Below are 20516 nucleotides of genomic sequence, written 5' to 3'. Positions count from 1 at the left end.
AGGAAAGTAAAAAATAAAAAATAAAAAAATCACGTCCTATCGGTGGTATAAGAAATCACTCAGTTTAAGCATGAGTGTGTGATGATGGGCTCCATCCTTCAGGGACAGAATGCATAAAATGCAAAGGGAAGGACTAAGAAAGAGGAAGTATTAAAAAAAAAGAAAGAAAGGAAACAAAAGGGGCAGTCGTTTAATTGTTCCCACAGTTGTTTTTTAAAGTGCCGTCCCGACAAGACTGCGACTTTGGCGGAGCGCTGGGGACAGCGGAGGTCGCGAATGAAAGAACTCGCGTGGGCTCCGACTCCCGGGTCGGCGGATCTGCACCCGACCCGTCGGTTCTTCACCGGAGTGGGGGGGGGCGAGGATAACCTGGAGCCCCGACCCCGCCAGTTCCCGCCTGGGACCGCAGCGACGCCCGGCCCCGCCCCGCCCGCCCCACGTGACTTCCTGAAAGGCCGCGGGGACCGCCCCGTGCCGCTCAGTTTCGTTTCCTCGGCGGCCTCGGGGCGATCGTGCAGCGCGAGCCGTCCCAGCGCGACCCGTCCGTTCCCCCGCGGAGCGTCATGGCGGAGCTGTCCCTGGCCGAGGACCTGACGTGCTCCATCTGCCTGGAGCCCTTCAAGGTGCCGGTCACCACCCCGTGCGGCCACAACTTCTGCGGGTCGTGCCTGGACCAGACGTGGGCTGTGCAGGTCGCGCCGTACCTGTGCCCGCAATGTCGCTCCGCGTACCCCACGCGGCCGCAGCTCCGCAAGAACACGGTGCTGTGCGCGGTGGTGGAGCAGTTCCTGCAGGCCGAGCTGGCCCGCGCGACGCTGTCCGACGACTGGACGCCGCCCGCCCGCGCTGCGGCCCCCAGCCCCGCCGGCCAGGTGGCCTGCGACCACTGCCTGAAGGAGGCCGCCCTCAAGACGTGCCTCGTGTGCATGGCCTCCTTCTGCCAGGAGCACCTGCGGCCGCACCTTGACAGCCCGGCCTTCCGGGACCACCCGCTGCAGCCGCCCGTGCAGGACCTGTTGCGCCGCAAGTGCCCCCAGCACAACCGTCTACGCGACTTATTCTGCCCTGAGCACAGCGAGTGCATCTGCCATGTCTGCCTGGTGGAGCACAAGACGTGCTCGCCTGTGGCCCTGAGCCAGGCCAGCGCAGACCTGGAGGTAGGGGGCTGTGGTGGGAGGCGCAGGGGGGCAGCCCGGGCCTGCTGGGTTGTGGACGGTGCCACCGTGGGCATCTCGGTCTACCACGTATCACTGGGGTGGGGGGGTGATGGATCTTGCGGGACCTGAGATCAGGGGCAGAAGACACAGGTGATGTTGCTTACCTTAAGCCTGGAACTTGTCAGATGGTGTTAACTGAGGGTTGTGAACGCCAACTATGGACCCTGGAGATCCCTTCATTAAATCCAGGCAGCACCCAGGGGATGGGTATGATGAGGTCCATTTTTCAGTTGAGGAGCTGGAGTTTCAGAGAAGTTAAGTTAGCCTGAGTAACACTGTACGTGGCCAATCGGGCACTGACCTGCGGCTTTGACTCCACACTTTGCCATTTCCCGTTTCTCCCCAGGAGTCAGCCTCATAATCAAGTTGACAGAATCCAGAGCATAGGTCGTTCCTGGAGGGTTGAGGTCATACGAGCAAGAGCCATTGCAGAGCTGGAGAGTCGCGGTGACTAGGGCGGACCCCTACCAGTGGCAGGACTGGCTGAGTCCTAGGCATTCTTGGATGTGACCCATGCGGGACTCAGCGCCCGTGCACAGTGGTACCCTCCATTCTGGCCGTGTGACTTGGAGCACAGGGCCTGAGCCCGAGGCCTCATCAGGACAGTGAGGAGGTGGGACTAGGTTGATTACACTAAGGGGCCTTCCAGGTCTGTGATGATTTTAGCCATTTGGGGGCTTGTAACTTCCACCTATGGACTTAGGGTAGAAGATGGGAAGGTGTAATCAAACCACCTTTTGTTCTATTAGTCTGAGCTCCGAAGCGTGCCCTGGTGTCCGTCCAGTCTCGCAGCATGGTCGAGGAGGACAATGTCCTCGTGTTGTCAAAGCAGACTTGAGGCCTGCGGGAGGTTTGTAGCGACACCGGCAGGGGGACACCAGGACCGGGTTGCAGGCCTTGCCTTTTTCTGGCCCTGGCCCCTCCCCCGCCTGGCCTGCGTCTTCCCAGAGCTGGGTTCCTCTGGTCTTCTTCCCAGAGTCTCAGAAACCAGACCTCCAGGCAGCCTGAGAGCTGACCTTTGGGGAGCAGCCATTGGAGGCCCAGCCAGCCACCTGATCTCCTCCGCCTGTCACGGGCAGGAATCTGCCTAGCTTTTGGAGCCAGGAGCTCTGCTCTGCCCCTATCAGCTGTGGTTCAGGGCAAGTCGCTGCAGTTCCCTGCGCCTTCTGTAAGAAGGAATGAGGAGCACTCCCTGCCCACCTGCCAGGCTGGTTGCGAGGCTGCAGAGAGAGGGGCTGTGTGGGAAGTGCTTTGGAGGCAGGCCCCAGGGCCAGGCCCAGTGCCCGCCTGACACAGGCTCTGGCCTGAGCTGGGTGTTGAAACCTGAGTTTGAATCCTGGCCGTGTTTCCTGGCTGGGAAATCCTACAAGGGGATAATGACAGTACTTACCCCGGTAGGTTATCGGGAGGATTAAACGAGGCAACCTATAAAGAGTGTTTTACAGTGAATTCTCATTTCTGTTACTCTGCCCAGGGAAGAGAAGGGCTTGCTGGGCAGGAGGTATTGGGCTGCCCAGATCTCGGCCTCAGGTGGGTGCCTGGGCCTGCCTCTGGAGACCGAGGCTGCCTGGCACCTGCCGAAAAGCGCTTCTAGAAGTTCCTTTCCTTGGGGGCAGAGGCAAGTAGGGGCGGAGGCCCTCCTCCGTCTGCCCCAGAGTCACAGCCCGCCCCAGAGTCACAGCCCGCCCCAGAGTCACAGCCTGCCTCAGAGTCACACTCTGCCGTCACAGCCTGCCCCAGAGTCACAGCCCGCCCCGCCTCCTCCGTCTGCCCCAGAGTCACAGTCCGCCCCAGAGTCACAGTCCGCCCCAGAGTCACAGCCCGCCCCAGAGTCACAGCCCGCCCCAGAGTCACACTCTGCCCCAGAGTCACAGCCTGCCCCAGAGTCACAGTCCGCCCCAGAGTCACAGCCCGCCCCAGAGTCACAGCCCGCCCCAGAGTCACAGTCCGCCCCAGAGTCACAGCCTGCCTCAGAGTCACAGCCTGCCCCAGAGTCACAGTCCGCCACAGAGTCACAGCCTGCCCCAGAGTCACAGTCTGCCCCAGAGTCACAGCCTGCCCCAGAGTCACAGCCCGCCCCAGAGTCACAGCCCGCCCCAGAGTCACAGTCCGCCCCAGAGTCACAGCCTGCCCCAGAGTCACAGTCTGCCCCAGAGTCACACTCTGCCCCAGAGTCACAGCCCGCCCCAGAGTCACAGCCCGCCCCAGAGTCACAGTCCGTCCCAGAGTCACAGCCCGCCCCAGAGTCACAGCCCGCCCAGCCTCCTCCGTCTGCCCCAGAGTCACAGCCCGCCCCAGAGTCACAGCCCGCCCCAGAGTCACAGTCTGCCCCAGAGTCACAGCCCGCCCCAGAGTCACAGTCTGCCCCAGAGTCACAGCCCGCCCCAGAGTCACAGCTCGCCCAGCCTCCGGGGCTCGGAGCCGGGGTCTGCGTCAGTTTATTAGTGTGCCGCACACGTTCTACGTTCTGCTTTTTAATTCTTGTAACAGGCCTTTCCCCTGCATCTCCCCCCCTTTTCCCCTTTGTCCTGGCTGAGTCCTTTAGTCACTCGCCTTTTCCAGCCCTGCTGCTGCTCACTGCTGGTGGCAGAGCCAGCCCCAGCCGGGCAGTGCCCCAGCCTCCGGCTGCTGGCTGGTCTCCATCACTGGTGCGAGTGACCTCAGGTCTCTGGTACCTCCCACGTGGAGGACCCAAGTCTCCAGGCTGTGAAGGGATCCTCAGAACTTCAAAATGTTCTCTACCCTTGATTAAGCAATTGTTGTGGCTCTTAAAGTCCTCGGACCACTTCCCGTTGGTCGGAAGCAGTGTGGGCCCCTTTCCACCATCGGGACTGTCCTGTTAAGTTTCATTCGTGGTGGATAAAATCTTTCAGAATATAGTTTGGGAGTTCGCTACTAAGAGTGCTCTCAGAGGCCGAGCTGTTGGTATCCCCCTGCCCCCAGACGTTTCTTCCAGCTCTGAGACCCGCTAGGCTGGACCTGCGTGGGCCTGGCCTTCAGCCTTTCGCCAGTTTGGCTTAGCCGCGCTTAGAGGCCAGGTCAAAGGGCATGGCCACAGAGATCAAATCTGAAACACTGACTTGGGCTTTCGGGGATCGATTTAGTGTGGCCCTTGGACTCTGCTTCTGCTCTTCCCTGTGCCGGTCACGGGTTGTTCAGATCCCCATTCAAGGTCAGGTTCAGCCCTGATAGCTCTAGTGGAGTGGGAGAGGCAGGAAAGAGGAAGGGAGGGCCGTAGTATATTACACCAGCTACTTAGAGGAAAGTCATGTTTTCTTTCTAGAAATCCCCAGTGTGTTCAGTTTGGACACATTTCTGTCATTATAACATCAGGATCTTGTAACGCCAGTTAACAGTGATGTAACTTAGGTGAGACCCCTCATCACTCCGTCCTTCAGTTATCATCTATGGAGGGCGGGTGACTCCCACCTCATGGTTTTGTTCTTAGCTTGAAATAAGTTAATAGAAGCAAAACGCTAAAGCAACACCTGGCTTGTAGCAACCACGTAATAAACATGAACTGCTATTACTGTGGTGATGGTAGCTGTTTTCCTTCCCATTTCTAAGCCCTAACATTTCTCTCTCTCTCTCTCTCTCTTTTTTAAATTAAATTTATTGGGGTGACATTGATTAATAGGATCTTATAGGTTTCAAGTGTGTATGTCTAGGATGATCGGTATATTGCATTGTGGGCCCGCCACCCAAAGCCACCATCTCACGTCACCGTATCTTTGGCCTCCTCTCCCCTACCTTCCCTCTGGGAACCACCACACTGTGGTTCCTGTCTGTGCGTCTCAGTTTTATATCCCACATATGAGGGAAATCATATTGTTCTTAGTTTTTTTCTCACTTATTTCGCTTAGCATAGTATTCTCAGGGTCCACCCATGTTGTCACAAATGGCAGTATTTCATCTTTTCTTAGGGCTGAGTAGTATTTTTTTTTTTTAAAGACTTTATTCATTTTAGACAGGAGAGAGAGAGAGAGAGAGAGAGAGAGAGAATGAGAGAAGGGAGGAGCAGGAAGCATCAACTCCCATATGTGCCTTGGCCAGGCAAGCCCAGGGTTTTGAACCGGCGACCTCAGCATTCCAGGTCGACGCTTTATCCACTGCGCCACCACAGGTCAGGCCTGAGTAGTATTCTTAACATTTCACCTGAGCAGGGTGGTAGGGGATTTAGATAGATACTGATTATGAAAATATATAGAAATACTAGGAGGCCTTAGGGGATATTACATTTCTTCATGTGTAATTTATCTTTGTTTCTGGAGGTGGCTAGGGGCCCAGCAATTCTGAATCCCCTTAATTCACTTTCAGAGATTAAGCTGATGGGGGGCTGGTCTACTGCGGGTTTATTCTTAAATCGTAGGGTGTGGTCCTTGGGGTCCCCCTCTGTGGGGCTTACCAAGTAAGCCTGGGACTCTGATTCTTGTCCCCCTGCCTCCTTGAGCTGACAGAGGCTCTCCCAGCTGTTTTCCGGAATTGGCAGCTGGCTCTCGGACAACAACCCCAGAAGCTGGGCTTATCTCTCTGGGTTTCCTTCTCCTGGATCTTGGCTCTTAATCCTTCTCTGCTTTGTTAGCTTTCCACTGTCTTTCAGCAGCGCCCCCACCCCCCAATATTTTGTCTGCTTTTCTGGTTGTTGCAGTGGGAAGGGTGGTTTGAATGGTCTCATCTGCCATTACTGAAGCAGCTGCCCCTTCTTGTTCTGTTGCTATGTGAGCCTGGCCACCTTGCCGTCCTCCTGGCCTCAGTTTTATCACCTGTAAAATGGGTGCTACTGAAAGGCTCATGATCATACAAGCTGACGTTTAGTTTGTCCTTGCTAAGGTCCAGGCCCTGTGCTAAGGATGTCCATTGTTTTGGTAACTTCTCCTAGGAGCCCTGTGAGGTGGGAACAGGTGTATCTTTGGTGGCTAAGGAGACTGAAGTGAAAGACAATAAGACAGCTGGGAATTGGGACTGGAACCCTGGTCTACCTAGCTCCAAAACTTGGACTTGTAAATTCTTTTTTTTTTTTGTCTTTTTCTGAAGTGAGAAGCGGGGAGGCAGAGAGACAGACTCCCACATGCACCCGACTGGGATCCACCCAGCATGCCCACCAGGGGGAGATGCTCTACCCATCTGGGGCATTGCTTTGTTGCAACCGGAGCCCTGCTAGCACCTGAAGTGGCCATGGAGCCATCCTCAGCACCCAGGCCAACTTTGCTCCAATGGAGCCTTGGCTGCAGGAGGGGAAGAGAGAGAGAGACAGAGAGAAAGGAGAGGGGGAAGGGTGGACAAGCAGATGGGTACTTCTCCTGTGTGCCCTGGCTGGGAATTGAACCTGGGACTTCCGCATGCCAGGCCGACGTTCTACCGCTGAGCTAGCCAGCCAGGGCTGGACTTGTAACTTCTTTACTGTCTCCCTAAAAGAATGAAGGGAGGTAGTAAGTATGCAAATGCTTTAAAAAGCTATAAGCAAGCAAAACTTGGGGTGAGAAACACCTGTGGGATAGATGCAGGGGACCGTCCCTGGTGTTGGGTGCTGGTGGGTGCTGGACTGAGGTGCGCTCTCACCCTGGATTGTTTTCTCCGCAGACCACGCTGAGGCATAAACTGACAGTCATGTACAGTCAGATCAACGGGGCGTCGAGAGCGCTGGAGGATGTGAGAGCCAGGCAGCAGGATGTGCGGGTGAGTGACGAGGGCCCCCCCCTACCAGCCTGGGCCCTGGGGCCTCCCTCCGCCTCCGGGCAGGACAGGCTCAGCTGTGACCAACACGAGGCTCGTGGCGGGTTCATTCTCAGTGTCGGAATTAAACGTCGTCCTGTAAAACATGCCAGGTGCTGTGTGCCTGGAGAGACAGTGATACGACTTCCAGTGGGAGGAAGACGGGGAGCAGAAGTGTGTACCGACTGGAGTTGATCGGTTTGTGAAAAGGAAGTGTGTTTGTTTTCGAGGGCTGGTGTAACAAATTGCTACAGACTTGGCTTGCATCAGAAATGTGTTCTCTCACCTCTGGAGGCTGGAAGTGTCAAAGCAGTGTGTCAGGAGGGCCACACCCCTCCGAAGCTCTGGAGAAGAAGCCTTCCCTGCCTCTTCCAGTTCTGGTGGCTCAGACCTTCCCAGGCTTGTGGCTGCATCATTCCCATCTCTGTCTTTGTCTTCACATGACCTCCTCCTCCCTTGGTGACTTCTTTTTCTAACAAGGACAATTCGAGCTACCTGGCTAATCAGGATGCTCTCATTTCAAGAGTCCTACCTTCATCAGATCTGTAAAGATTTTTTTTTTTGCATTTTTCCAAAGCTGGAAACGGGGAGGCAGTCAGACAGACTCCCGCATGCGCCCAACCAGGATCCACCTGGCATTCCCACCAGGGGGTGATGCTCTGCCCCTCTGGGGCATTGCTCTGTTGCATCCAGAGCCATTCTAGTGCCTGAAGCAGAGGCCACAGAGCCATCCTCAGTGCCCGGGCCAACGTTGCTCCAATGGAGCCTTGGCTGTTGTAGGGGAAGAGAGAGACAGAGAGGAAAGAGAGGGGGAAGGGTGGAGAAGCAGATGGGCGCTTTTCCTGTGTGCCCTGGCCGGGAATCGAACCCGGGACTCCTGCACGCCAGGCCGACGCTCTACCACTGAGCCAACCGGCCAGGACCTAAAGATTTTTTTTTTAAGTAAGGTCAGATTTACAGGTTCTGGAATGTGGATGTATCTTTGCGGGATCCACTGTTAAACGCATTACAGGAAGGGTAGGGAAGAAGACTGGAAGGACGTATAGGAAAAGGATAGTAGTGCCTGTGTTGGAGTGGTAGAATCAGGGATGGGTTTTTTCCTTCTAGTTCCCACAAGACTTTTTATAAGGGTTGCATTGCATTTTACGTTGGAAGGGGATTTGATTTTTGAATCCCGTTTGGGAGCTGCAGCGTCTGGTTTTATTGTGGCAGCCGTGGCTTTCCGGGACGAGATCTGGGTTAGAATACGAGCGCTGATACGTAGTAGCCCGTGATACGCTGCTCCTGTCGGCAGATCTGTGAGCCGTAGTTTTTCCACCTGCACGCCGGAACCACAACTTTCTGAAGTTGACTGTGAGGCTTAAATGAAAGCAGACACGTGGAAGTACCTGTGCCTTTGGGGGGGGGGGGCAGGCTAACCTGCTGTAACAAAGATACTCCCACAATTCAGAGGCGTAAGGAAGATAGAAGTTTACTTTGCTCACTGTGACTGTTCAAGTCCAGACATGAGCCACCCGGACTAGTAGGATGTCTCTGCTCCATCTGAGCACTCGGGGACTCACTGCCTTGCCTTCCTGTTGCCTCACAACTCCTTAGGGTGTTTTCCACGTCTCTGTGGTTGAAGCTGGGTCACCATTACGTCTTTGTTGTAGCCTGCGAGAAGGGCAACAAGGAAGAAGAGTGTTGCACGTATCACTTCTGCTCAGCTGCATTAGAAGCAGCTTAGTCACATGACCACGCCTAACTGCAGGGGAGGCTGGGAAATGTAGTCTGGCGGCGGGCAGCCATGTGCCCCTCTGAGACTCCAGGGGTGTTCTCTCACTGAGCATGAGCATGGGGGGGCCATTGGTAGTCACACTGGAGATGGCAGAGTAAAGGGTTGGGTAAAGAGATAACTGCATGTAGCCTGACCTGTGGTGGCGCAGTAGACAAAGCGTCAACCTGGAATGCTGAGGTCACCAGTTCGAAACCCTGGGCTTGCCTGGTCAAGTTATATATGGAAGTCAATACTTCCTGCTCCTCCCCCTACCCTTTTCTCTCTCTATTTCTCTTTTCCTCTCTAAAATAAAGTCTTTTAAAAAAAAAGAAGAAATAACTGCATTTTAATCTCCCTGTGCACTGCCAGTCTGGTGCGTGTTTCTCTTAGTCGTGTGGACTCTGAGCTGGGGCAGTGTCACGCGGTAGAAATACAACATGAGCTTTAACTAGAACCTGAAATCAGTTTGGACGACCCATGAAATTCATTTCAAGAATACATGTTTTAGCGGTAGAGCGTCGGCCTAGCGTGCGGAGGACCCGGGTTCGATTCCCGGCCAGGGCACACAGGAGAAGCGCCCATTTGCTTCTCCACCCCTCCGCCGCGCTTTCCTCTCTGTCTCTCTCTTCCCCTCCCGCAGTCAAGGCTCCATTGGAGCAAAGATGGCCCGGGCGCTGGGGATGGCTCTGTGGCCTCTGCCTCAGGTGCTAGAGTGGCTCTGGTCGCAACATGGTGACGCCCAGGATGGGCAGAGCATCGCCCCATGGTGGGCGTGCCGGGTGAATCCCAGTCGGGCGCATGCGGGAGTCTGTCTGACTGTCTCTCCCTGTTTCCAGCTTCAGAAAAATGAAAAAAAAAAAAAAAAAAAGAAAGCAATCAATGAACAACTAAAGTGCCACAACGAAAAACTGATAACTGATAATTGATGCTTCTCATCTCTCTGCATTCCTGTCTGTCTGTCCCTATCTATCCCTCTCTATGACTCTCACTCTGTCTCTGTAAATAAATAAAAATAAAAATAAAGAATACATGTTTTTTAACTCAGAACCTCCAAAAAATGACTTCAACGTGCACTCCATTGAAATGTATTCATTCACGGGGGGCTTTCCTTGTACTGACTGTTTGAAAGCCAGTGTGTGTCTCCCGCTCACAGCACATCTTAATGTGGGCAAGCCACAGTCCAGTGCCCTGACACCACGCGCAGCAGGTGGCTGTGCTAGTATTAGTGCACTTCCCGAGGGTGAGCTTCACCAGACCGTTTCTAGAGCAGCTTCTTGTTCTTTTTTTTTTTTTCATTTTTCTGAAGCTGGAAACAGGGAGAGACAGTCAGACAGACTCCCGCATGCACCCGACCGGGATCCACCCGGCACGCCCACCAGGGGCGGTGCTCTGCCCCCCAGGGGGTGATGCTCTGCCCATCCTGGGCGTCGCCATATTGCGACCAGAGCCACTCTAGCGCCTGAGGCAGAGGCCACAGAGCCATGCCCAGCGCCCGGGCCATCTCTGCTCCAATGGAGCCTTGGCTGCGGGAGGGGAAGAGAGAGACAGAGAGGAAAGCGCGGCGGAGGGGTGGAGAAGCAAATGGGTGCTTCTCCCATGTGCCCTGGCCGGGAATCGAACCCGGGTCCTCCGCACGCTAGGCCGACGCTCTACCGCTGAGCCAACCGGCCAGGGCCTAGAGCAGCTTCTTACCTTGATCTAAAAAAAAAATAACCCACAAACTGCTTCCTAGCTTAAGAAAGAAAAAAAAATTACCCACGAACTGCTTCCCAGCTTAAGAAAGAAAAAAAAAATTACCCACAAACAGCTTCCCAGCGGAAGAAAGAAAATATCCCCCATGCAGATGAAGGCCTGGCTCCCCCCCGCCCCCTCGCCCCCCCCTCCGTTTATGCCTCCTTCCTCTCTTCCAGAAGTAGCTACTCCCAGAATTTATTCCCATGGGTTTCTTTGTACTTCTGTCCTGTATGCGTGCGTCCCTTCAGCAGTAGATGCCACTGTCCCGTTTGTGTCTAAGCTTTCTTGTGTCTTCTGCTACAAGTTGTTTCTCCCTCGTGGCATTTATCCATGCATGGCCCCAGTTCACTAATTTTCATTGCTGTTTGAAATCCAGCCGATGAATGTGCAGTTTGTGTGTTCAGTCTCCTGTTTTCGGGGTTTTGCTAATCCAGACAGGGCTGCTGTGAGTGTTCTTGTGTGTGTCTCTGGGGCAGGCGTCTGAGAAGTTTTCGAGGGTATCTTCCTTGAGGCAGTGGGTCGTGGGGTTTGAGCACCTTCACATTCCCTAGGTGTTGCCGCCTTGCTCTCCAGAGCAGCCATGCCCCTCCGTGCTGCACCCTCACTAAAGTCTGGGCCTGCAGGCTCCTCTGTGTGCCGGTCTGACGGTGCGCTCTTGTCTGGGCTCCGCAGGAGGCTGCACAGAGGAAGATGGAGCAGCTCCGGCAGGAGTTCCTGGAGATGAAGGCGCTTATCGACTCCTCGGAGGCCAGCTCCACCCGGAAGATAAAGGAGGAGGAGAAGCGGGTCAGCAGCAAGTTCGACAACATCTACCAGATCCTCCTCAAGAAGAAGAGTGAGATCCAGACCATGAAGGAGGAGATCGAAGCCGCCCTGATGAAGGGGGATGAGTTTGAGTTTCTGGAGGTGGGTCTTTTTGTATTTTCCCGAAGTGAGAAGCGGGCTGGCAGACAGACAGACTCCCGCATGCGCCCGACTGGGATCCACCCAGCATGCCCACCAGGGGGCGACGCTCTCTGCCCATCTAGGGCCTTGCTCCTGTAACTGGAGCCATTCTAGTGCCTGAGGCAGAGGCCATGGAGCTGTTCTCAGCGCCCGGGTCAACTTTGCTCCAATGAGCCTTGGCTGCAGGAAGGGAAGAGAGAGACAGAGAGGAAGGAGAGGGGGAGGGTGGAGAAGCAGATGGGCGCTTCTCCTGTGCGCCCTGGCCAGGAATCAAACCTGAAACTTCCACATGCTGGGCCGACGCTCTACCACTGAGCCAATCGGCCAGGGCCTGGAGGTCAGTCTTGACGAGGACATAGTCGGACGCCCTTCCTGCCGAGGGTGACGATGTTGACTGTACAGGCAGTGGGGTCTCAAGGAGTGGGGTCTGCGAGAGCTCATTGACAGCATCCTTGAGACACACGTGGTACTTGTTTTTAATGCTACGTGACAACTGACCACAAAAATGGTGGCTTAGAACGTGACGTTTGCTGTCCGTGGCTCAGGAGTCTGGGCCGGAGTCAGGGGCGGTTTTCCTGGGGTCACTCCCAGGCTGCCCTCCGTGTGTCCCGGGGCTGCGTTCCCTTTGGAGCTCAGGGTTGTCCTCCCAGCCCACTTGGCTGCTGGTGAAACCAGTTCCGTGTGGCGCAGAACTAAGGTCCCCTCTGCCTTGCTGGTGGCCCACCCTCAGTTCCTGGAAGCTGCTGCAGTTCTGTGCCACTTGGCCCTCTCCCCACGTGACAGTTGACTTCTTCGAAGCCAGCAGGAGGGTTTCTCCCTCCAGGAAGGCCTGGTTCCTCCTTTCTGGGCACTTCCCTGATTAAGTCTGGCCCACCCAGGAGACTCATGCTTTTGATGCACTCAAAATGAACTGATTAAGGATTGCAGTTATATCTGAAAAGTTTCTTCAGTTTTGCCATATACTGTGACTTAATCCTCTGGGTGACATGGTATCACATCCACCGTCCTGCTTATTCTCAAGGGAGTGGACCCTGGGGAGGGGGTGGATGCTTGGGGACCATCTTAGAATGTTGTAGAATGTTGCCTACTGCAGGGACCTCCGTTGCCTCTCCTCCGCCTCCTCCACACGGCCCCTGGGAGTGTCTTTCTGAGGCACAGATTGCACTTCCCTGCCCTTTCTGATTTCCTGTTCCTTAGCAGGGCCCACGGGCCCCGGTGACCAGACCCTGCCTTTGCCAGCCGCCTCGTCTCCCGCCACCTGGCCAGCCCACGCTCTGTGCTCTGACCACAGCAGGACGCTCCCCATGCCCTGGACCCATCGGGCGTTAGATGGGGATGCCATGGCTGACCTTCTCTGCCTGTTGAATCCGGTTCTTTGTCCAGAGTGACTCCAGTTTCCTCCGTCTTCCCTGAACCCCATTATTTTGCCATTACTGACAGGCCAGAGCGTGGGTCTCCGCCTCTGCCCGGAGCCCTTGAGGACGCTGGGTTAGGTGTGCTTGTTTCCGTGTCTGTAGGCTGTCAGCGCCTTGCGGGTGTGGCTGTCCCTTCTTACCACCCTTCTTCTTCCTGGCTCGGCCAGCGCCTAGCAGAGCGCCTGGCATGCAGTGGGTGTCAGTGAGCCCGTTGATTGGGCAACGTGTGACAATCCCTCAAAGGCTGGGATTCCTTGTTCAGGCCCTGGAAGGAGTGACCAGTCCACTTAGGCTGGACGGCATCAGGTTTCTTCTCACGGGTTCCTTCCTGTTGGCGGGAGTGGCGGCCCCGAGCTCTCCGAAAAGGATCCTGAGTCCACGTCTGGGCCCCTTGATAGTGTGCGACCTGATTTTTGTCTCAAAGTTTGGGACATTCCGTAAGACCTTTCCTTTTCATCGGGTGTGCCCTAGCCGAGTCCTGCACCCTTAAGACTTGCTGGTCCGTGTCCAGGACACGTGTTCTGAGCCGGTCCTTGAGCGATGAGCTGGTCCTGCACCTTCTGCACCTGTTCAGCCACAGCTGGAGGAGCGGAAAGAGCGTCACCCACGGGGCGGGGGGGCCGCAGACCTGGCTCCCGACTGTGTCCCTGCCACTAATTGGCAGAGTTCCTGGCAGGCCACTTGTCCTTTCTAGACTTCCGTTTCCCCATTTGCCGGGGGGAACTGCCGAGGGTCCTTCCCATTCCAGACCGCTGTCTTAGAGTGGCCTGCAGTTTGAGAGGGCTGGTTGGACTTCCACCTGTGGGTACTGGGCTGAGGCGTTCGGAGGCCTGAACCCAGGCCTGGCTTCGCGGAGCTGCCTGCACTAACCCCCTGTCTTGTTCCAGAAAGCGGCCAAACTCCAGGCGACCTCGACGAAGCCGGTGTACGTCCCCAAGGTGGAGCTGAACCACGAGCTGATAAAGGGGGTGTGTCAGAGCACCGCCGACCTCAAGAACGAGCTGAGACGCTGCGTCCGGCAGCTGCAGGACAAGCGGCCCGAGGAGCCCGCTGACGCAGGTAGCCACGAGCAGCCTGCCCCCCGTGGCCCCTCACCGGCACCCCTGAATCTGGACGGTCCCCTCAGGAGCAAGGGAGGGCCTCGATCCTGGGATATTAGGGCTTGGTTTCAGGGGCTGTGACACAGTTACCCTCCATTAGGAGACACTGGGGACCTGAGATGGTAGTCAGCTGCCCTAAGGCATCTTTGGGGACTTGATGTTTCTGGATGGGTCCTTTTTGCCTGTGACCTCGAGGCTGACTCAGATGGGTTTTGAATGGACTCTGAGTTGTCACTGTATTTGGTGGAGGAAGGGTTTGATGGGGCCAGAGAAACCTGTAATTACTCTTTGAGACTCCCTCTCCCCATACCCACATATCTCCTGACTCAGTGCACCTGTGCCATGACCAGCCACCACCCGCCTGGTCTCCGTCGCCATCAGCTGTGGCAGCTCCCTACATTTAGTCCCTCTGCACCACTCCTGCGGGAGCCAGCAAGAGCTTTTCAGGATGCACACCTGCTGTCCTGGGGCCTTGTCTCCCTCAGCCTCTTCAGGGGACTCTTGTTGGGTTGGGATTACAGGCTGGACTCCTGACTCTGGCCTGCACGCTGCTGCCTGGCCAAGCCCTGTCTCTCCAGCCCCGAAGTGCCCCTCCTTCGGTGCATTTGTTTGTGTTCAGTTCTTCAAACCTGCTAAACTTCCTGCCCCTGGGCCTTTGTACGTGCCCGCCCCACTTCCTGAAAGGCTCTGAGTCCACCATCTTCACCAGTTAACCCCCCTCACCCTTTGGAGGTCGGTCGCAGCATTCCATCTCTCGGCAGGGCTCCCCGTCACCACTCCCGGTCCTCAGACTGGGCCTCGGGATCCGTAGCCTCCCGTGGGGCCCTCTGCGCATCTGTCGTTTTTCTCTTCCTTGCCATTCCCAGCGGTCTTCCTGCCCGATTACGATCTCTGCGAGGGCAGGGCTGGCTCTGGCGTCCATCTGCTCGCCCCAGTGCCTAGCCCAGAGCCTGGCTCCCAGTGAGTCTTTGCTGGGTGACCCAGGGGGTGGGGTTGCGTTTCCGCTGGACAAGTTGAGTCCTTGCAGAAGGGCCTCTGACACAGTTGTGGCTCGGACCCCCAGAGGAGGCTAGAGCTGGGGGCGAGTTAGCCGTCCTGCTACCTCAGTGATCTGGTGCCTCCCTGATCTGTGGGCGAGGGGGGCAGAGGAGCCCTGTTGGGAAGGAGGACCAGGCCTCTCTCGCCCAGCCCTTTGAGCAGGGGCCTCACCCCGCTGTGCCCTGGGAGAAACGGAAACTCGGAAAGGGTTTAGAGGTCACGGTGCTGGTGGGAAAGAGACTCGACCACAGCTACATCTTAAGCCAGAGAGAAGGGAGAGCACCCCAACTGGCCCTCCTAGAACCTGGTTCCTAGCTCTTGTAAATGATGGGGTGTGGGCATAGCTGTCTTTGTAAACCCACTGCCCGCCGCCTGGGACAAGGTTGGCTCCTGGGATGGTTGGGGAGCCACGTCAACTCACACCTTCTTCTTCGGCACAGGGGACCACACAGAGCATGCCACGGCGCCCGCACACAAACCCGTGCGCCCCGGGAAGAAGGCCCCAAGTAAGTAACCCTCTGTCCCGGGGCGGCCTCCTGGCCGCGGCTGGCTGGGGCCGTGGACGGCACACCCGCAAGTGTCTGCCGGGCCCGCGTGGACGTCAGAGGGCTGTGGCAGGAGCTCTCTCGGGGTGCCCGTTCGATCTGGCCCATCACCGTTAGTGGTTGCAGCTGCCCGGAACAGCAGGGTGAGGTACTCGAGCTGCCCGGGGCAGCGGGATTACGAAAGCCGGCTTGTCCTGGGAAACCTGCAGACACCCAAGTTCTGCCCCTTGGCGGAGCCCCCGAGGACGCTGGCCGAGGTCCCGGAGGAGCAGCAGTGACCCTTTGCTCAGAGCTGCTGGGTCGGGAGCCGTCTGCCCTCTGCGCTCACGCGGCTTCCCACGCCTTCTCCTTGTCGCCGCCTCTCCTTTCCCCAACCACTTAGTTTCCTAATCGTTCCCACCGATGAAATTTTAACACCACGCCTGTTGGGGATATGTGTTCATATACTGTTCATTTATACATAAAAAGAGTAAGAATATTTTTTTTTATCCCCGCCCTCCAAGAATCAAGGGCACTTGGTGTGCAAAGGGAAGTGCAAGCAGGTGAAAAAGTACAGTCCACCTGTATCCCTCTCGAGTCACTGTCCTCCCGTTTCCTTATGCTGCCCAGGTCACGGGCTCTGCTCTTAGCACGAGCGAGCTAGGGGTGCCGGCCGGCCGGGGGGAGCCAGAGAAATAGGCAGGGAAGGGAGGGCTCGTCACAGTGCAGAGGAGGCTCCTAGGGACTGTGGTGACCCGGGAGGGGGCCCTGTGACCCCAGCCGGCACCGCAGCCAGGGGCCTCCCACGAGGCTGGTCCGATGGGAGTGGATGGGGCAGGAGCCGGGGTGAAGGAACGGGCGCGCGGTGAAGGCACTCCTGAGGACAGGACCCCGCAGCGGGAGGAAGAGGGAGCCACGTGGTGCCGGAGGAAGTCTGGGCTGGGGCCGGGAATCTGCGTGTTCTGTGAGAATTTGCTGCTGGTTCGGGGACAACTCTTTATAATTTTTTTAAAATTGAGTTGACTGAAGTGACGTTGGTCAACAAAATCATACCAATTTCAGGCGCCTGATTCTACAACACATCTCTGTACTCCGTGTTGTGTCTTGACTCCCTCCCAAGTCAAGTCTTCGTCCCTCACCACTGACCCCCTCTGCCCTCCTCCACCTCCCGCCTCCGTCTCTCTCCCCACGCAGTCCAGCTGAGTCAGCTGCCCCAGGCGCGCACCCCAGATAGTTCTTACAGCCTACTGCCATACTTGGCCAGCACATGATTTTTGCTGGCTCTATTTATTTATTTATTTTTGCATTTTTCTTTTATGGGGATCCAACAAAATGCACTGCTCTTAAGTGTACAGTTAGATAAACTGTGACCAGCGCATACATGTGCCTTATCACGACCCACATCAAGATAAAGAATTTCCGTGACTGGAAAATTCCATCAAGCCCCTTATTGGTACGCCCCCCACAGCAATCCCTGATGGGGGTTTATGTCACCGTGGAGTTATCTGCCGACCTCCTGTCTCTTTTGAGTTAAAATATCCTAGCTTTATGGGTATGGGTCTCATTCACACAAGTGAGTGTTATGTGCCTTTTGAAAGTGTTGTACTTGACAATATCTTAATTCTGGAATTTATTTATTTATTTCAGAAGAAGAAAAGAAACCCAAGAAATCTCGTAAGTTACGCATTCCCGTTCCGTTTGTTTCTTGAGGTGGCGGTGGAAGGCTGGGCTCCGCAGGGCTCTGGGACGGGCCTCCACTGTAGGGTTATCCTCTGCGCTCCGGGACGGGCCTCCGCTGTAGGGTTCTCCTCCGCGCCCCGGGATGGGCCTCCGCTGTAGGGTTCTCCTCCGCTCTCTGGGACGGGCCTCCACTGTAGGGTTATCCTCTGCGCTCCGGGACGGGCCTCCGCTGTAGGGTTCTCCTCCGCGCCCCGGGACGGGCCTCCGCTGTAGGGTTCTCCTCCGCGCCCCGGGACGGGCCTCCGCTGTAGGGTTCTCCTCCGCGCCCCGGGACGGGCCCCCGCTGTAGGGTTCTCCTCCGCGCTCCGGGATGGGCCTCCGCTGTAGGGTTCTCCTCCGCGCCCCGGGACGGGCCTCCGCTGTAGGGTTCTCCTCCGCGCCCCGGGACGGGCCTCCGCTGTAGGGTTCTCCTCCGCGCTCCGGGACGGGCCTCCGCTGTAGGGTTCTCCTCCGCTCTCTGGGAGGGGCCTCCGCTGTAGGGTTACCCTCCGCACTCGCTCCGGGACGGGCCCCCGCTGTAGGGTTACCCTCCGCGCTCGCTCCGGGACGGGCCCCCGCTGTAGGGTTATCCTCCGCGCTCCGGGACGGGCCCCCGCTGTAGGGTTATCCTCCGCGCTCCGGGACGGGCCCCCGCTGTAGGGTTATCCTCCGCGCTCCGGGACGGGCCCCCGCTGTAGGGTTCTCCTCCGCGCTCCGGGACGGGCCTGCGCTGTAGGGTTCTCCTCCGCGCTCCGGGAGGGGCCTCCGCTGTAGGGTTATCCTCTGCGCTCCGGGAGGGGCCTCTGCTGTAGGGTTCTCCTCCACCTTCCGCGCTCCGGGATGGGCCCCCGCTGTAGGGTTCTCCTCCACCCTCCGCGCCCCGGGATGGGCCTCCGCTGTAGGGTTCTCCTCCGCCCTCCGCGCTCCGGGACGGGCCCCCGCTGTAGGGTTACCCTCCGCGCCCCGGGACGGGCCTCCGCTGTGGGGTTACCCTCCGCGCCCCGGGACGGGCCTCCGCTGTGGGGTTACCCTCCGCGCCCCGGGACGGGCCTCCGCTGTAGGGTTACCCTCCGCGCTCGGGGACGGGCCTCCACCTAGGGTTATCCTCTGCGATGGCCGCCAGGCTGCCAGGTGGGGCGGGGCCAAGTGGAAATGAATGTGAATGAGTGTAGACCTGTCTGGATCCACCTGTGTTGTCCCGGCTGTCCAGGTGTGTGTGTGTAGAAGTGACTCTTGAACATCAGCTTGAGAGGGAGGAGCGGCCATCTGGTCACTCTGTGACATGTCCCCAACACGTGTCCCTCCTTCCTCATTCCCAGCTGTCGCCGCTGCCTCATCCAACAAGGTTCCCACCTTTGGAGCCCCGGAACAGTTAGTGGATTTAAAACAAGCTGGCTCGGAGCGTGAGTTACTGTGGGCAAGGGAAGTAGGGGGTCCCCTCTGAGTTTGTTCTAAAAATGGCTCTCTCTTTCCTCACCCAGCTGCAGCCAAAGCCCCCACCTCACAGCCGAACTCAACATCTCTTAAGGCCAAGGTGCTGGAGAACTTCTTAGCCAAGTCCAGGCCCGAGCTCCTGGAGTGTGAGTAGTCCCCGCAGCCAGCGGCTGTTGCTGAAACACCCCCGGTCCCACTGCCAGCTCTCTCGCTCACATTTTCCTCTTGACTCCCTGACATTCCAAAGCCTTTCCATGTGCTGTAACTCCAGTCTTCTCCCTGTCCCGCCAGCCTCACCTGCGTCACAGAGAAGAGGGACGCTGCAGAAGGGGGCTCCCTCCTCCTCTCATTGTCATCTCGCTTGAATCTATACCCACTCTCTCCTTTCTTCCTCGTTTGCTTCCCCAAAGCCGGAGCCTCGGCCGGGACTCTGGGTCCGACCCCTCTTGCTCTCTCTGGAATTTTGCATTCTCAGGCCTTGGTTATGAATGGATGAATAGTGTATGGTTGAATGGGTGTACGGGTATATGGAAGGAAGATGGACTGATGGATGGAAGGATGGACAGATGGATAGATAGACGGATGGATAGACAGATGTATAGATGGATGGATGGATAGATGCATGCATGGCTGGATGGACAGATGGACGGATGGACAGGTGGATGGATGGACAGACGGATGGATGAATGGACGGACGAATGGACGGGTGGATGGATAGATGGATGGGTGGCAATATGGATGGATGGATGGATAAAACAAATAATACTGCCAGTCGAGGAAAAGTTTAGAAGTGAGAATGCCTTGGGTTCCTTGTGATTGATTTTTTGGGGTGATACCTTTTTAGATACTGTTAAAGTCATCCTGGACTACAACACCGCCCACACCAAGGTGGCTCTGTCGGAGAACTACACCGTAGCCTCTGGGGTGGACACCCACCAGAACTACCGGCCGCATCCTCAGAGGTTCACATTCTGCTCTCAGGTGTTGGGCCTGCACTGCTACAAGAAGGGGATCCACTACTGGGAGGTGGAGATGCAGAAGAACAACTTCTGTGGCATGGGCATCTGCTACGGCAGAATGGCACGGCAGGGCCCTGAGAGCCGGCTGGGCCGCAACAGCACCTCCTGGTGCGTGGAGTGGTTCAACACCAAGATCTCGGCCTGGCACAACAACGTGGAGAAAACCCTGCCCACCACCAAGGCCACGCGGGTCGGTGTGCTTCTCAACTGTGACCACGGCTTCGTCATTTTCTTCGCCGTGGCCGCCGACAAGGTCCACGTGATGTACAAGTTCAAGGAGGACTTTACCGAAGCTCTGTACCCGGCCTTCTGGGTGTTCTCCGTGGGGGCCACGCTCTCGATCTGCTCCAAGTAGGCGGCCGCGGACACTCCGCTGACCGCCCGTGGAGTGCCCGGGACTGGAGTGCAGATGTGGCAGGGGGTCCCCTCTCCGAGGTCTTCCCAGAGTCCCCAGGGGCTGCAGGATGAGAGGGGAGTGGATGGCAGGTGAGAGGGTGGGGAGATGGGGTAGGGAGGGTGTGGCCAGGGAAGGGGTGGGGTGGGGGTGTGGCCAGGGAAGGGGTGGGGTGGGGGTGTGGTGGACAGGGAGCTTTTCTGTCCTCTGTGCCCATCAAGGCGGGACAGCCCTCTCCCCCTGTTCTGGTAGCTCCCACGCTGCTGGGAGTTGGACGGCCCCTTGGGGTTAAGGCATTAGTGTCCCTTTCTTCTTGGGGAAAATCTCGAGTCCCTGCAGGCTCTTTCTCAGGCCGGTGGTCTGTGCCCGATGCTTTCTTTCTTTGCATCTTGGTGCCTTGATTACTCTCTACAGGACTACTCACCTCTGTGAATCAGCGATTTTCAACCTTTGCCAGCTCATGCCACACATGGACTAATTACTAAAATTCTGTGGCACACCAAAAAATA

The 20516-nt window shown here is 56.9% G+C and overlaps 1 protein-coding gene across 1 annotated transcript; it reads left to right on the top strand.

Annotated features, from left to right (window-relative positions):
- The first annotated feature begins 472 nt into the window (after nucleotides 1–472).
- Nucleotides 473–20107, top strand: TRIM25 (tripartite motif containing 25). Its single transcript, XM_066364634.1, has 9 exons — nucleotides 473–1157; nucleotides 6798–6893; nucleotides 11092–11325; nucleotides 13667–13838; nucleotides 15358–15423; nucleotides 17089–17115; nucleotides 18480–18563; nucleotides 18642–18740; nucleotides 19439–20107. The coding sequence occupies exons 1-9, from the start codon at nucleotides 564–566 to the stop codon at nucleotides 19966–19968; spliced, it is 1902 nt and encodes a 633-aa protein (XP_066220731.1). The 5' UTR covers nucleotides 473–563; the 3' UTR covers nucleotides 19969–20107.
- The last annotated feature ends 409 nt before the right edge of the window (nucleotides 20108–20516 follow it).

Source organism: Saccopteryx leptura, chromosome 2 (genome assembly GCF_036850995.1).
Source record: "Saccopteryx leptura isolate mSacLep1 chromosome 2, mSacLep1_pri_phased_curated, whole genome shotgun sequence".
Lineage (NCBI taxonomy): Eukaryota > Metazoa > Chordata > Mammalia > Chiroptera > Emballonuridae > Saccopteryx > Saccopteryx leptura.
This window is presented reverse-complemented; position numbering and strand designations above follow the sequence as displayed.